At 43.0% G+C, this 16,550-nt stretch overlaps 1 protein-coding gene across 5 annotated transcripts in view; it reads left to right on the forward strand.

The window, feature by feature from the left end:
* LOC6645017 (titin) overlaps nucleotides 1-16,550 on the forward strand; it is a 78,278-nt gene that overhangs the window by 39,580 nt on the left and 22,148 nt on the right. The window contains exons 19-20 of one of the 5 annotated variants that reach the window (XM_047011746.1): nucleotides 86-10,179; nucleotides 12,383-16,337. The exons of the other annotated variants lie outside the window; for them this stretch is intronic. Coding sequence (XP_046867702.1) covers nucleotides 86-10,179; nucleotides 12,383-16,337 — 14,049 coding nt within the window. The remainder of the gene's footprint in view (nucleotides 1-85; nucleotides 10,180-12,382; nucleotides 16,338-16,550) is intronic. 5 annotated transcript variants of the gene reach the window in all.

The following is a 16,550-nucleotide window of genomic DNA, read 5'->3' on the forward strand; positions in this document are numbered from 1 at the left end:
AAAACAAAACACATATGACACAAAACAAAACATAAACACAATTTTCATACAAAACCAAATACTAAAAACACACTTCTTTACACAGATACAAAGCAAACCCTAGACACAAAACACACAACACAAAAGACACCAACACAAAAAAAAGAAACAAATGAAACCAAAATTGAGGAGGTTCCCGAAACTATTCAAGTTTTTGAAGAAATTTCGGAGGATGGCAAACCGAAAAAAAAGAAGATCCGTACACGTGTCATTAAAAAGATCAAGGGTGATAAGCAAGAAATCACAAAGATCGAAACAGTTGAAGAGGATAACAAGCAACCGGAAACTACTGTCACAGTCGAGGAGGTTCCTTTGGAAAGTGAACAGCCTGAAGAAATTAAGGAACTTCCAGAGGAAGTACGAATTGTTGAAACCGTAACTGAAGACGGCAAGCCCAAGAAAAAGAAGATCCGTACGCGAGTCATCAAGAAAGTCAAAGGTGACAAACAAGAAGTAACCAAGATCGAGACTATAGAAGAGGACGACAAGCAACCAGAAACTACTGTCACAGTAGAAGAGGTCGCTTTTGAGGAAGACCATCCCGAAGAAATCAAGGAACTTCCAGAGGAGGTACGCGTTGTTGAAACTATCGCTGAAGACGGCAAACCCAAGAAAAAGAAGATCCGTACACGAGTCATCAAGAAAGTCAAAGGTGACAAACAAGAAGTAACCAAGATCGAGACTATCGAAGAGGAAGACAAGCAACCAGAAACCACTGTCACAGTAGAAGAGGTCGCTTTTGAAGAAGACCAACCCGAAGAAATCAAGGAACTTCCAGAAGAGGTACGCGTTGTTGAAACAATCGCTGAAGACGGCAAACCAAAGAAGAAAAAGATTCGCACACGAGTTATTAAAAAGGTCAAGGGTGACAAACAAGAAGTCACCAAGATCGAGACTATCGAAGAGGATGACAAACAACCAGAAACTACTGTCACAGTAGAAGAGGTTGCTTTTGAGGAAGACCATCCCGAAGAAATCAAGGAACTTCCAGAGGAGGTACGCGTTGTTGAAACAATCGCTGAAGACGGCAAACCAAAGAAGAAAAAGATTCGCACACGAGTTATTAAAAAGGTCAAGGGTGACAAACAAGAAGTCACCAAGATCGAGACTATCGAAGAGGATGACAAACAACCAGAAACTACTGTCACAGTAGAAGAGGTTGCTTTTGAGGAAGACCATCCCGAAGAAATCAAGGAACTTCCAGAGGAGGTACGCGTTGTTGAAACTATTGCTGAAGACGGCAAACCCAAGAAAAAGAAGATCCGTACACGAGTCATCAAGAAGATCAAGGGTGACAAACAAGAAGTCACCAAGATCGAGACTATCGAAGAGGACGACAAGCAACCAGAAACCACTGTCACAGTAGAAGAGGTCGCTTTTGAGGAAGACCAACCCGAAGAAATCAAGGAACTTCCAGAAGAGGTACGCGTTGTTGAAACAATTGCTGAAGACGGCAAACCAAAGAAGAAAAAGATTCGCACACGAGTTATTAAAAAGGTCAGGGGTGACAAACAAGAAGTTACCAAGATCGAGACTGTGGAAGAGGACGACAAGCAACCAGAAACCACTGTCACAGTAGAAGAGGTTCCTGTAGAGGAAGGCCAGCCTGAAGAAATAAAGGAACTTCCAGAAGAGGTACGCGTTGTTGAAACAATCGCTGAAGACGGCAAACCAAAGAAGAAAAAGATCCGTACGCGAATCATCAAGAAGGTCAAGGGTGACAAACAAGAAGTAACCAAGATTGAGACTATCGAAGAGGATGACAAGCAACCTGAAACTACTGTGACAGTCGAAGAGGTTCCTTTTGAGGAAGATCAGCCCGAAGAAATTAAGGAACTTCCTGAAGAGGTACGAGTTGTTGAAACTATCACCGAAGAAGGCAAACCCAAAAAGAAGAAGATCCGAACTCGAGTCATCAAAAAGGTCAGAGGTGACAAACAAGAAGTCACAAAGATCGAGACTATCGAAGAGGACGACAAGCAACCAGAAACCACGGTCACAGTCGAAGAGGTTCCTGCTGAGAAAGACCAGCCTGAAGAAATAAAGGAACTTCCAGAAGAGGTACGCGTTGTTGAAACAATTACTGAGGACGGCAAACCAAAGAAGAAAAAGATTCGCACACGAGTTATTAAAAAGGTCAAGGGTGACAAACAAGAAGTCACCAAAATCGAGACTATCGAAGAGGATGACAAGCAACCAGAAACTACTGTCACAGTAGAAGAAGTTGCTTTTGAGGAAGACCAGCCCGAAGAAATCAGGGAACTTCCAGAAGAGGTACGCGTTGTTGAAACTATTGCTGAAGATGGTAAACCTAAGAAGAAGAAGATCCGTACTCGAGTTATCAAGAAGATCAAGGGTGACAAACAAGAAGTAACAAAGATCGAGACTATCGAAGAGGACGACAAGCAACCAGAAACCACTGTCACACTAGAAGAGGTCGCTTTTGAGGAAGACCATCCCGAAGAAATCAAGGAACTTCCAGAGGAGGTACGCGTTGTTGAAACTATTGCTGAAGACGGCAAACCCAAGAAAAAGAAGATCCGTACACGAGTCATCAAGAAGATCAAGGGTGACAAACAAGAAGTCACCAAGATCGAGACTATCGAAGAGGACGACAAGCAACCAGAAACCACTGTCACAGTAGAAGAGGTCGCTTTTGAGGAAGACCAACCCGAAGAAATCAAGGAACTTCCAGAAGAGGTACGCGTTGTTGAAACAATCGCTGAAGACGGCAAACCAAAGAAGAAAAAGATTCGCACACGAGTTATTAAGAAGGTCAAGGGTGACAAACAAGAAGTCACCAAGATCGAGACTATTGAAGAGGATGAAAAAAAACCAGAAACTACTGTCACAGTAGAAGAGGTTGCTTTTGAGGAAGACCATCCCGAAGAAATCAAGGAACTTCCAGAGGAGGTATGCGTTGTTGAAACTATTGCTGCAGACGGCAAACCCAAGAAAAAGAAGATCCGTACACGAGTCATCAAGAAGATCAAGGGTGACAAACAAGAAGTCACCAAGATCGAGACTATCGAAGAGGACGACAAGCAACCAGAAACCACTGTCACAGTAGAAGAGGTCGCTTTTGAGGAAGACCAACCCGAAGAAATCAAGGAACTTCCAGAAGAGGTACGCGTTGTTGAAACAATCGCTGAAGACGGCAAACCAAAGAAAAAGAAGATCCGTACAAGAGTCATCAAAAAGGTCAAGGGCGACAAACAAGAGGTCACAAAGATTGAGGTCGTCGAAGAGGATGACAAGCAACCTGAAACTACTGTCACAATCGAAGAGGTTTCAGTTAAGGAAGAAAAGCCTGAAAAAATTAAGGAACTTCCAGAGGAGGTACACGTTGTTGAAACCATAACTGAAGATGGCAAACCAAAGAAGAAGAAGATCCGTACACGAGTCATCAAGAAGATCAAGGGCGACAAACAAGAAGTCACAAAGATTGAGGTCGTCGAAGAGGATGACAAACCATCTGAAACTACTGTCACAGTCGAAGAGGTTCCTGTAGAGCAAGACCAGCCGGAAGAAATTAAGGAACTTCCAGAAGAGGTACACGTTGTTGAAACCATAACAGAAGATGGCAAACCAAAGAAGAAGAAGATCCGTACACGAGTCATCAAGAAGATCAAGGGCGACAAACAAGAAGTCACAAAGATTGAGGTCGTCGAAGAGGATGACAAGCCATCCGAAACTACTGTTACAGTCGAAGAAGTTCCTGTTGAGAAAGACCTGCAGGAAGAAATAAAGGAACTTCCTGAAGAGTTACGAGTTGTTGAAACCATCACTGAAGATGGCATACCAAAGAAAAAGAAGATCCGTACACGAGTCATCAAGAAGGTCAAGGGTGACAAACAAGAAGTCACCAAGATCGAGACTATCGAAGAGGACGACAAGCAACCAGAAACCACTGTCACAGTAGAAGAGGTTCCTGTAGAGCAAGACCAGCCGGAAGAAATTAAGGAACTTCCTGAAGAGGTACGTGTTATTGAAACCATCACTGAAGATGGCAAACCAAAGAAGAAGAAGATCCGTACACGGGTCATCAAAAAGGTCAAGGGTGACAAACAAGAAGTCACAAAGATTGAAGTCGTCGAAGAGGATGACAAGCCATCTGAAACTACTGTTATAGTCGAAGAGGTTCCAGTTGAGAAAGACCAGCCTGAAGAAATCAAAGAACTTCCAGAAGAAGTGCGCGTTGTTGAAACCATCACTGAAGATGGCATACCAAAGAAAAAGAAGATCCGTACACGAGTCATTAAGAAGGTCAAGGGTGACAAACAAGAAGTTACAAAGATCGAGACTGTGGAAGAGGACGACAAGCAACCTGAAACTACTGTCACAATCGAAGAGGTTCCTGTAGAGCAAGACCAGCCGGAAGAAATTAAGGAACTTCCTGAAGAGGTACGTGTTATTGAAACCATCACTGAAGATGGCAAACCAAAGAAAAAGAAGATCCGTACAAGAGTCATCAAAAAGGTCAAGGGCGACAAACAAGAGGTCACAAAGATTGAGGTCGTCGAAGAGGATGACAAGCAACCTGAAACTACTGTCACAATCGAAGAGGTTTCTGTAGAGCAAGACCAGCCGGAAGAAATTAAGGAACTTCCAGAAGAGGTACACTTTGTTGAAACCATAACTGAAGATGGCAAACCAAAGAAGAAGAAGATCCGTACACGAATCATTAAGAAGGTCAAGGGTGACAAACAAGAAGTCACCAAGATCGAGACTGTGGAAGAGGACGACAAGCAACCAGAAACCACTGTCACAGTAGAAGAGGTTCCTGTAGAGCAAGACCAACCGGAAGAAATGAAGGAACTTCCTGAAGAGGTACGTGTTATTGAAACAATTACTGAAGATGGCAAACCAAAGAAGAAGAAGATCCGTACACGAGTCATCAAGAAGGTCAAGGGTGATAAACAAGAAGTGACAAAGATCGAGACTATAGAAGAGGACGACAAACAACCTGTAACTACTGTCACAATTGAAGAGGTTCCTGTTAAGGAAGAAATGCCGGAAGAAATTAAGGAACTTCCAGAGGAGGTACGCGTTGTTGAAACCATCACTGAAGATGGCAAACCAAGGAAAAAGAAGATCCGTACACGAGTCATCAAGAAGGTCAAGGGCGACAAACAAGAAGTCACAAAGATTGAGGTCGTCGAAGAGGATGACAAGCCATCTGAAACTACTGTCACAGTCGAAGAGGTTCCTGTTGAGCAAGACCAGCCGGAAGATATTAAGGAACTTCCTGAAGAGGTGCGTGTTATTGAAACAATTACTGAAGATGGCAAACCAAAGAAGAAGAAGATCCGTACACGAGTCATTAAGAAGGTCAAGGGTGATAAACAAGAAGTCACAAAGATTGAAACTGTGGAAGAAGATGACAAGCAACCAGAAACTACTGTCACAATCGAAGAGGTTCCTGTAGAGCAAGACCAGCCGGAAGATATTAAGGAACTTCCTGAAGAGGTACGTGTTATTGAAACAATTACTGAAGATGGTAAACCAAAGAAGAAGAAGATCCGTACACGAGTCATCAAGAAGGTCAAGGGTGATAAACAAGAAGTTACAAAGATCGAGACTGTGGAAGAGGATGACAAGCAACCTGAAACTACTGTCACAATCGAAGAGGTTCCTGTAGAGCAAGACCAGCCTGAAGAAATCAAGGAACTTCCTGAAGAGGTACGAGTTGTTGAAACCATCACTGAAGATGGCAAACCAAAGAAGAAGAAGATCCGTACACGAGTCATCAAGAAGGTCAAGGGCGACAAACAAGAGGTCACAAAGATTGAGGTCGTCGAGGAGGATGACAAGCCATCCGAAACTACTGTCACAGTCGAAGAGGTTCCTGTAGAGCAAGACCAACCGGAAGATATTAAGGAACTTCCTGAAGAGGTACGTGTTATTGAAACAATTACTGAAGATGGTAAACCAAAGAAGAAGAAGATCCGTACACGAGTCATCAAGAAGGTCAAGGGTGATAAACAAGAAGTCACAAAGATTGAGACTGTGGAAGAAGAGGACAAGCAACCAGAAACTACTGTTACAATCGAAGAGGTTCCTGTAGAGCAAGACCAGCCGGAAGAAATTAAGGAACTTCCTGAAGAGGTACGTGTTATTGAAACCATCACTGAAGATGGCAAACCAAAGAAAAAGAAGATCCGTACACGGGTCATCAAGAAGGTCAAGGGCGACAAACAAGAGGTCACAAAGATTGAGGTCGTCGAGGAGGATGACAAGCCATCTGAAAGTACTGTTACAGTCGAAGAGGTTCTTGTTGAAAATGACCAGCCTGAAGAAATCAAGGAACTTCCAGAAGAAGTGCGCGTTGTTGAAACCATCACTGAAGATGGCATACCAAAGAAAAAGAAGATCCGTACACGAATCATTAAGAAGGTCAAGGGTGACAAACAAGAAGTCACCAAGATCGAGACTGTGGAAGAGGACGACAAGCAACCAGAAACCACTGTCACAGTAGAAGAGGTTCCTGTAGAGGAAGGCCAGCCTGAAGAAATAAAGGAACTTCCAGAAGAGGTACGCGTTGTTGAAACCATCACTGAAGATGGCATACCAAAGAAAAAGAAGATCCGTACACGAGTCATTAAGAAGGTCAAGGGTGACAAACAAGAAGTCACTAAGATCGAGACTGTGGAAGAAGATGACAAGCAGACTGAAACAACTGTCTCTATAGAAGAGGTTCCTTTTGAGGAAGACCAACCTGAAGAAATCAAGGAACTTCCGGAAGAGGTACGCATTGTTGAAACCATCACTGAAGATGGCATACCAAAGAAGAAGAAGATCCGTACACGAGTCATCAAGAAGGTCAAGGGTGACAAACAAGAAGTCACAAAGATTGAGACTGTGGAAGAAGATGACAAGCAACCTGAAACTACTGTCACAATCGAAGAGGTTTCTGTAGAGCAAGACCAGCCTGAAGAAATCAAGGAACTTCCTGAAGAGGTGCGTGTTATTGAAACTATTACTGAAGATGGCAAACCAAAGAAGAAGAAGATCCGCACACGAGTCATCAAAAAGGTCAAGGGCGACAAACAGGAAGTCACAAAGATTGAAGTCGTCGAAGAGGATGACAAGCCTTCCGAAACTACTGTTACAGTTGAAGAGGTTCCCTTTGAGACAGACCAGCCTGAAGAAATCAAGGAACTTCCAGAAGAAGTGCGCATTGTTGAAATCGTCACTGAAGATGGCAAACCAAAAAAGAAGAAGATCCGTACACGAGTCATCAAGAAGGTCAAGGGTGACAAACAAGAAGTCACCAAGATCCAGACTATCGAAGAGGATGACAAGCAACCTGAAACAATCGTCACTATTGAAGAGGTTCCTGTTGAGAAAGACGTACCTGAAGAAATCAAGGAACTTCCGGAAGAGGTACGCATTGTTGAAACCATCACTGAAGACGGCAAACCCAAGAAGAAGAAGATCCGTACACGAGTCATTAAGAAGATAAAGGGTGACAAACAAGAAGTCACCAAGATCGAGACTATCGAAGAGGACGACAAACCACCCGAAACTACTGTCACAATCGAAGACGTGCCTGTGGAAGATATTCAGGAACTGCCAGAGGAAGTGCATGTGATCGAAACTACTACTGAAGATGGTAAGCCTAAGAAGAAGAAGATCCGCACCCGTGTCATCAAGAAGGTCAAGGGCGACAAACAAGAAATCACCAAGATCGAAATTGTACAAGAGGATGACAAACAACCCGAAACTACTGTTACAATAGAAGAGCTTCCCGTGAAAAAAGAAGAACCTGAAATAATTCAAGAACTTCCAGAAGAGGTACATGTGATCGAAACCGTAACTGAAGACGGTAAACCCACGAAGAAGAAGATTCGTACACGCGTCATCAAGAAGGTTAAGGGCGACAAACAAGAAGTCACCAAGATCGAAACCGTTGAAGAGGATAACAAACAACCCGAGACAACTGTTACAGTCGAAGCACTCCCTGTGGAGGAAGAACAACCTGAAGATATTCAAGAGCTTCCTGAGGAGGTGCATGTCATCGAAACTATTTCTGAAGATGGCAAGCCTAAGAAGAAGAAGATCCGCACTCGCGTCATTAAGAAAATCAAGGGCGACAAACAAGAAGTCACTAAGATTGAAACTGTTGAAGAAGATGACAAACAACCTGAGACAACTGTCACAGTTGATGAGCTCCCTGTGGAAGAAGTTCAACCTGAAGAAATTCATGAACTTCCCGAGGAGGTACATGTCATCGAAACCGTGACTGAAGACGGCAAGCCTAAAAAGAAGAAGATCCGCACACGGGTCATCAAGAAGGTGAAGGGTGACAAACAAGAAGTCACAAAGATTGAAACTGTCGAAGAGGATGACAAACAACCCGAGACAACTGTAACAGTCGAAGAACTCCCTGTGGAGGAAGAACAACCTGAAGAAATTCAGGAACTTCCAGAAGAGGTGCATGTGATCGAAACCATAAGTGAAGACGGCAAGCCTAAGAAGAAGAAGATCCGCACACGCGTCATTAAAAAGGTTAAGGGTGACAAACAAGAAGTTACCAAAATCGAGACTGTCGAAGAGGATGAAAAGCAGCCTGAGACAACTGTTACCGTCGAAGAGCTTCCTGTAGATGCGGAACAACCTGAAGAAATTCAGGAACTTCCCGAGGAGGTGCATGTGATCGAAACTATTTCTGAAGACGGCAAGCCTAAGAAGAAGAAGATCCGCACACGCGTCATTAAGAAGGTTAAGGGCGACAAACAAGAAGTCACCAAGATTGAAACTGTTGAAGAGGATGACAAACAACCCGAAACAACTGTAACGGTCGAAGAACTGCCTGTGGAAGAAGAACAACCTGAAGAAATTCAGGAACTTCCAGAAGAGGTGCATGTGATAGAAACTATTTCTGAAGACGGCAAACCTAAGAAGAAGAAGATCCGCACACGCGTCATTAAGAAGGTTAAGGGCGACAAACAAGAAGTCACCAAGATCGAGACTGTCGAAGAGGATGATAAGCAGCCTGAGACAACGGTTACCGTCGAAGAGCTTCCTGTAGAGGAAGAACAACCTGAAGAAATTCAGGAACTTCCCGAGGAGGTGCATGTGATCGAAACTATTTCTGAAGACGGCAAGCCTAAGAAGAAGAAGATCCGCACACGCGTCATTAAGAAGGTTAAAGGCGACAAACAAGAAGTCACCAAGATTGAAACTGTTGAAGAGGATGACAAACAACCCGAAACAACTGTAACAGTCGAAGAGCTTCCTGTAGAGGAAGAACAACTTGAAGAAATTCAGGAACTTCCCGAGGAGGTGCATGTGATCGAAACTATTTCTGAAGACGGCAAGCCTAAGAAGAAGAAGATCCGCACACGCGTCATTAAAAAGGTTAAGGGCGACAAACAAGAAGTTACTAAGATCGAGACTGTCGAAGAGGATGACAAACAACCCGAGACAACTGTTACAGTCGAAGAACTGCCTGTGGAAAAAGAACAACCTGAAGAAATTCAGGAACTTCCCGAGGAGGTGCATGTGATCGAAACCGTAACAGAAGACGGCAAGCCTAAAAAGAAAAAGATTCGCACACGCGTTATTAAGAAAGTTAGAGGCGACAAACAAGAAGTCACCAAGATCGAAACTGTTGAAGAGGATGACAAACAACCCGAAACAACTGTAACAGTCGAAGAGCTGCCTGTGGAAAAAGAACAACCTGAAGAAATTCAGGAACTTCCCGAGGAGGTGCATGTGATCGAAACTATTTCTGAAGACGGCAAGCCTAAGAAGAAGAAGATCCGCACACGCGTTATTAAGAAGGTTAAGGGCGACAAACAAGAAGTCACAAAGATTGAAACTGTCGAAGAGGATGACAAACAACCCGAGACAACTGTAACAGTCGAAGAGCTCCCTGTGGAAGCAGAACAACCTGAAGAAATTCAGGAACTTCCCGAGGAGGTGCATGTGATCGAAACCGTTACAGAAGACGGCAAGCCTAAGAAGAAGAAGATCCGCACACGCGTTATTAAGAAGGTTAAGGGCGACAAACAAGAAGTCACAAAGATTGAAACTGTCGAAGAGGATGACAAACAACCCGAGACAACTGTTACAGTCGAAGAACTGCCTGTGGAAGAAGAACAACCTGAAGAAATTCAGGAACTTCCAGAAGAGGTGCATGTGATCGAAAGCATAAGTGAAGACGGCAAGCCTAAGACGAAGAAGATCCGCACACGCGTCATTAAAAAGGTTAGAGGCGACAAACAAGAAGTCACCAAGATCGAAACTGTTGAAGAGGATGACAAACAACCCGAAACAACTGTAACAGTCGAAGAGATCCCTGTGGAAGAAGAGCAACCTCAAGAAATTCAGGAACTTCCAGAGGAGGTGCATGTGATCGAAACTATTTCTGAAGACGGCAAGCCTAAGAAGAAGAAGATCCGCACACGCGTTATTAAGAAGGTTAAGGGCGACAAACAAGAAGTCACCAAGATTGAAACTGTTGAAGAGGATGACAAACAACCCGAAACAACTGTAACAATCGAAGAGCTCCCTGTGGAAGCAGAACAACCTGAAGAAATTCAGGAACTTCCCGAGGAGGTGCATGTGATCGAAACTATTTCTGAAGACGGCAAGCCTAAGAAGAAAAAGATCCGCACACGCGTCATTAAGAAGGTTAAGGGAGACAAACAAGAAGTCACCAAGATTGAAACTGTTGAAGAGGATGACAAACAACCCGAAACAACTGTAACAGTCGAAGAACTCCCTGTGGAGGAAGAACAACCTGAAGAAATTCAGGAACTTCCAGAGGAGGTACATGTTATCGAAACGTGACTGAAGAGGCAAGCCTAAAAAGAAGAAGATCCGCACACGTGTATTAAGAAGGTAAGGGCGACAGACAAGAAGTCACCAAGATGAAACTGTTGAAGAGGATGACAAACAACCCGAAACAACTGTAACGTCGAAGAACTGCCTGTGGAAGAAGAACAACCTGAAGAAATTCAGGAACTTCCGAGGAGGTGCATGTATCGAAACTATTTCTGAAGACGGCAAGCCTAAGAAGAAAAAGGTCCGCACACGCGTCATTAAGAAGGTTAAGGGAGACAAACAAGAAGTCACCAAGATTGAAACTGTTGAAGAGGATGACAAACAACCCGAAACAACTGTAACAGTCGAAGAACTCCCTGTGGAGGAAGAACAACCTGAAGAAATTCAGGAACTTCCAGAGGAGGTACATGTTATCGAAACCGTGACTGAAGAAGGCAAGCCTAAAAAGAAGAAGATCCGCACACGTGTCATTAAGAAGGTCAAGGGCGACAGACAAGAAGTCACCAAGATCGAAACTGTTGAAGAGGATGACAAACAACCCGAAACAACTGTAACGGTCGAAGAACTGCCTGTGAAGGAAGAACAACCTGAAGAAATTCAGGAACTTCCAGAGGAGGTACATGTTATCGAAACTATTTCTGAAGACGGCAAGCCTAAGAAGAAGAAGGTCCGCACACGCGTCATTAAGAAGTTAAGGGAGACAAACAAGAAGTCACCAAGATTGAAACTGTTGAAGAGGATGACAAACAACCCGAAACAACTGTAACAGTCGAAGAACTCCCTGTGGAGGAAGAACAACCTGAAGAAATTCAGGAACTTCCAGAGGAGGTACATGTTATCGAAACCGTGACTGAAGAAGGCAAGCCTAAAAAGAAAGAAGAAAGAATCACCAGACGAACGTGAAGAAGATAAGCAGTGAACAAGGAGCGAAGACAAGAAGAACAACGAAAAACAAAAGAAAAAGAAACATCGAAGAGAAGAAGAAAAAAACAGAAAAAAAAGAAAAAAAGAATCACCAAGATGAAACTGTGAAGAGGATGACAAACAACCCGAAACAACTGTAACAGTCGAAGAACTCCCTGTGGAGGAAGAACAACCTGAAGAAATTCAGGAACTTCCAGAGGAGGTACATGTTATCGAAACCGTGACTGAAAGCAAGCCTAAAAAGAAGAAGATCCGCACACGTGTAATTAAGAAGGTCAAGGGCGACAGACAAGAAGTCACCAAGATCGAAACTGTTGAAGAGGATGACAAACAACCCGAAACCACTGTAACGGTCGAAGAACTGCCTGTGGAAGAAGAACAACCTGAAGAAATTCAGGAACTTCCAGAAGAGGTCCATGTGATCGAAACTATTTCTGAAGACGGCAAGCCTAAGAAGAAAAAGATCCGCACACGCGTCATTAAAAAGGTTAAGGGCGACAAACAAGAAGTCACCAAGATCGAGACTGTCGAAGAGGATGATAAGCAGCCTGAGACAACGGTTACCGTCGAAGAGCTTCCTGTAAAAGAAGAACAACCTGAAGAAATTCAGGAACTTCCCGAGGAGGTGCATGTGATCGAAACCATAAGTGAAGACGGCAAGCCTAAGAAGAAGAAGATCCGCACACGCGTCATTAAGAAGGTTAAGGGAGACAAACAAGAAGTCACCAAGATTGAAACTGTTGAAGAGGATGACAAACAACCCGAAACAACTGTAACAGTCGAAGAACTGCCTGTGGAAGAAGAACAACCTGAAGAAATTCAGGAACTTCCCGAGGAGGTGCATGTGATCGAAACCATAAGTGAAGACGGCAAGCCTAAGAAGAAGAAGATCCGCACACGCGTCATTAAGAAGGTTAAAGGCGACAAACAAGAAGTCACCAAGATCGAAACTGTTGAAGAGGATGACAAACAACCCGAAACAACCGTAACAGTCGAAGAACTGCCTGTGGAAGAAGAACAACCTGAAGAAATTCAGGAACTTCCAGAAGAGGTACATGTGATCGAAACTATTTCTGAAGATGGCAAACCTAAGAAGAAGAAGATCCGCACACGCGTTATTAAGAAGGTTAAGGGCGACAAACAAGAAGTCACCAAGATCGAGACTGTTGAAGAGGATGATAAGCAGCCTGAGACAACGGTTACTGTCGAAGAGCTTCCTGTAGAGGAAGAACAACCTGAAGAAATTCAGGAACTTCCCGAGGAGGTGCATGTGATCGAAACTATTTCTGAAGACGGCAAGCCTAAGAAGAAGAAGATCCGCACACGCGTCATTAAAAAGGTTAAAGGCGACAAACAAGAAGTCACCAAGATCGAGACTGTTGAAGAGGATGATAAGCAGCCTGAGACAACGGTTACTGTCGAAGAGCTTCCTGTAGAGGAAGAACAATCTGAAGAAATTCAGGAACTTCCAGAGGAGGTGCATGTGATCGAAACTATTTCTGAAGACGGCAAACCTAAGAAGAAGAAGATCCGCACACGCGTTATTAAGAAGGTTAAGGGCGACAAACAAGAAGTCACAAAGATTGAAACTGTTGAAGAGGAAGACAAACAACCCGAAACAACTGTAACAGTCGAAGAGCTCCCTGTGGAAGCAGAACAACCTGAAGAAATTCAGGAACTTCCCGAGGAGGTTCATGTGATCGAAACTATTTCTGAAGACGGCAAGCCTAAGAAGAAGAAGATCCGCACACGCGTTATTAAGAAGGTTAAGGGCGACAAACAAGAAGTCACCAAGATCGAAACTGTTGAAGAGGATGACAAACAACCCGAAACAACTGTAACAGTCGAAGAACTGCCTGTGGAAGAAGAACAACCTGAAGAAATTCAGGAACTTCCAGAAGAGGTGCATGTGATCGAAACCGTTACAGAAGACGGCAAGCCTAAGAAGAAAAAGATCCGCACACGCGTTATTAAGAAGGTTAAGGGCGACAAACAAGAAGTCACCAAGATCGAAACTGTTGAAGAGGATGACAAACAACCCGAAACAACTGTAACAGTCGAAGAACTGCCTGTGGAAGAAGAACAACCTGAAGAAATTCAGGAACTTCCCGAGGAGGTGCATGTGATCGAAACCATAACAGAAGACGGCAAGCCTAAAAAGAAGAAGATCCGCACACGCGTCATTAAGAAGGTTAAAGGCGACAAACAAGAAGTCACCAAGATCGAAACTGTTGAAGAGGATGACAAACAACCCAAAACAACCGTAACAGTCGAAGAACTGCCTGTGGAAGAAGAACAACCTGAAGAAATTCAGGAACTTCCAGAAGAGGTGCATGTGATCGAAACTATTTCTGAAGACGGCAAGCCTAAGAAGAAGAAGATCCGCACACGCGTTATTAAGAAGGTTAAGGGCGACAAACAAGAAGTCACAAAGATTGAAACTGTTGAAGAGGATGACAAACAACCCGAAACAACTGTAACAGTCGAAGAGCTGCCTGTGGAAGAAAAACAACCTGAAGAAATTCAGGAACTTCCCGAGGAGGTGCATGTGATCGAAACTATTTCTGAAGACGGCAAGCCTAAGAAGAAGAAGATCCGCACACGCGTTATTAAGAAGGTTAAGGGCGACAAACAAGAAGTCACAAAGATTGAAACTGTTGAAGAGGATGACAAACAACCCGAAACAACTGTAACAGTCGAAGAGCTGCCTGTGGAAGAAGAACAACCTGAAGAAATTCAGGAACTTCCCGAGGAGGTGCATGTGATCGAAACCATAACAGAAGACGGCAAGCCTAAGAAGAAGAAGATCCGCACACGCGTTATTAAGAAGGTTAAGGGCGACAAACAAGAAGTCACCAAGATCGAAACTGTTGAAGAGGATGACAAACAACCCGAAACAACTGTAACAGTCGAAGAACTGCCTGTGGAAGAAGAACAACCTGAAGAAATTCAGGAACTTCCAGAAGAGGTGCATGTGATCGAAACTATTTCTGAAGACGGCAAGCCTAAGAAGAAGAAGATCCGCACACGCGTTATTAAGAAGGTTAAGGGCGACAAACAAGAAGTCACAAAGATTGAAACTGTTGAAGAGGATGACAAACAACCCGAAACAACTGTAACAGTCGAAGAGCTGCCTGTGGAAGAAGAACAACCTGAAGAAATTCAGGAACTTCCCGAGGAGGTGCATGTGATCGAAACTATTTCTGAAGACGGCAAACCTAAGAAGAAGAAGATCCGCACACGCGTTATTAAGAAGGTTAAGGGCGACAAACAAGAAGTTACCAAAATAGAGACCGTTGAAGAGGATGACAAACAACCCGTGACAACGGTAACAGTCGAAGAATTGCCAGTGGAGGAACAAGAGCCTGAAGAAGTTCAGGAACTTCCTGAGGAAGTTAATGTGGTTGAAACTTTAGACGAAGACGGTAAACTAAAGAAGAAAAAAATACGTACTCGTGTCATTAAGAAGACAAAGGGTGATATAGAAGAAATAACAAAGATCGAAACGGTGGAAGAAGATAATAAGCAGCCAGAAGTTACTGTAACGGTAGAAGAATTGGATCAGAAATCTCCCTTTGGTGGCAAAGTAAAATTGAAGAAAAAACTTATTGTGCAAAACCCAGAAGACGAAGTTACAATCTTTGAGCTGCCAGAAAGAAAATCTGTTATAATGTCTGAAAAAGAAGATGGTACTCCAACAAAAACTGTTATTAAAACAAAAATTATTAAAAAAGTTAAAGGACCGAATATGGAAGTTACTAAAGTTCAAACTGTCGAAGAATATGAAAAGGAACCAATAACAAAGGTTACTGTAGAAAACTTTGAAGCTCCCTTCCCAAATCTCCCAGAAGAAAAAATATCAGAAATAGTCGTTTTGCCGGATGAAGTATTTGAAACAATGACTGTTGATGACGAGGGACAGCCAAAAATTGTGAAAACAAAGAAGCGAGTTATTAAGAAGCCAAAGGATGAAAACAGAGAAGAGATTACTGAAATCGATATAACTCAACAAGATGACGACGAGCCTACTTACTCCGTAACCGTGAAGGAGCAGCCATCAATAGAACCCGCATTTACTGACAAGACGTCAGTAGAATTACCTGAACAAGTTACCGAACTTGAAGTAATAGCGCCAGACGGAACGAAAAAGAAGAAGACAATTAAAACGCGAGCATTTAAAAAGAATATTGATGATAAGCTTGACGAGGTTACCACTGTCCAAGTTATTGAGGAGGATGACAAGGAACCATTAACTAATGTCCAAGTGGATGTTGTACCGATTGATGAGATATCGACGATGCCAATACCAATTGAGGAACTTCCAGAAGAAATTGTCTTCACTGAAGAAATCGACGACAATAAAAAGCCACGAAAGAAGACTACAAAAACTCGTACATTTAAAAAGCAAGGACCTGAAGATGAGGAATACTTCCAAATTCAGACAGTTGAAGAAGAGGGCAAAGAGCCATATGCACTAATACGCGTTGTAAGCGATGAAAATATTGCTGATATAATTGATATTAGTAAGCTTGATGATGAAAAGGTTTCCACACACAAACAAAAGCCACACAAAAAGCGCGGTAAGAACACAAATAACCACACTAAGCCAAACACTACATTCCACCTAAAAAGACACTTATTGAAGTATACGCAAATTAATGATCCAATAATTATAGTTAGTCAAGATTACTTTTTACTAGTTAGATGTACCTTTATAATGTTTTGATAAACAAATTGTACAATTTGTAGATTAGTTTCGTTTTGAATCTGACTCTCTTTACAAATTTGAGTGT

The sequence above is a fragment of the Drosophila willistoni genome (assembly GCF_018902025.1).
Source record: "Drosophila willistoni isolate 14030-0811.24 chromosome XR unlocalized genomic scaffold, UCI_dwil_1.1 Seg105, whole genome shotgun sequence".
NCBI lineage: Eukaryota > Metazoa > Arthropoda > Insecta > Diptera > Drosophilidae > Drosophila > Drosophila willistoni.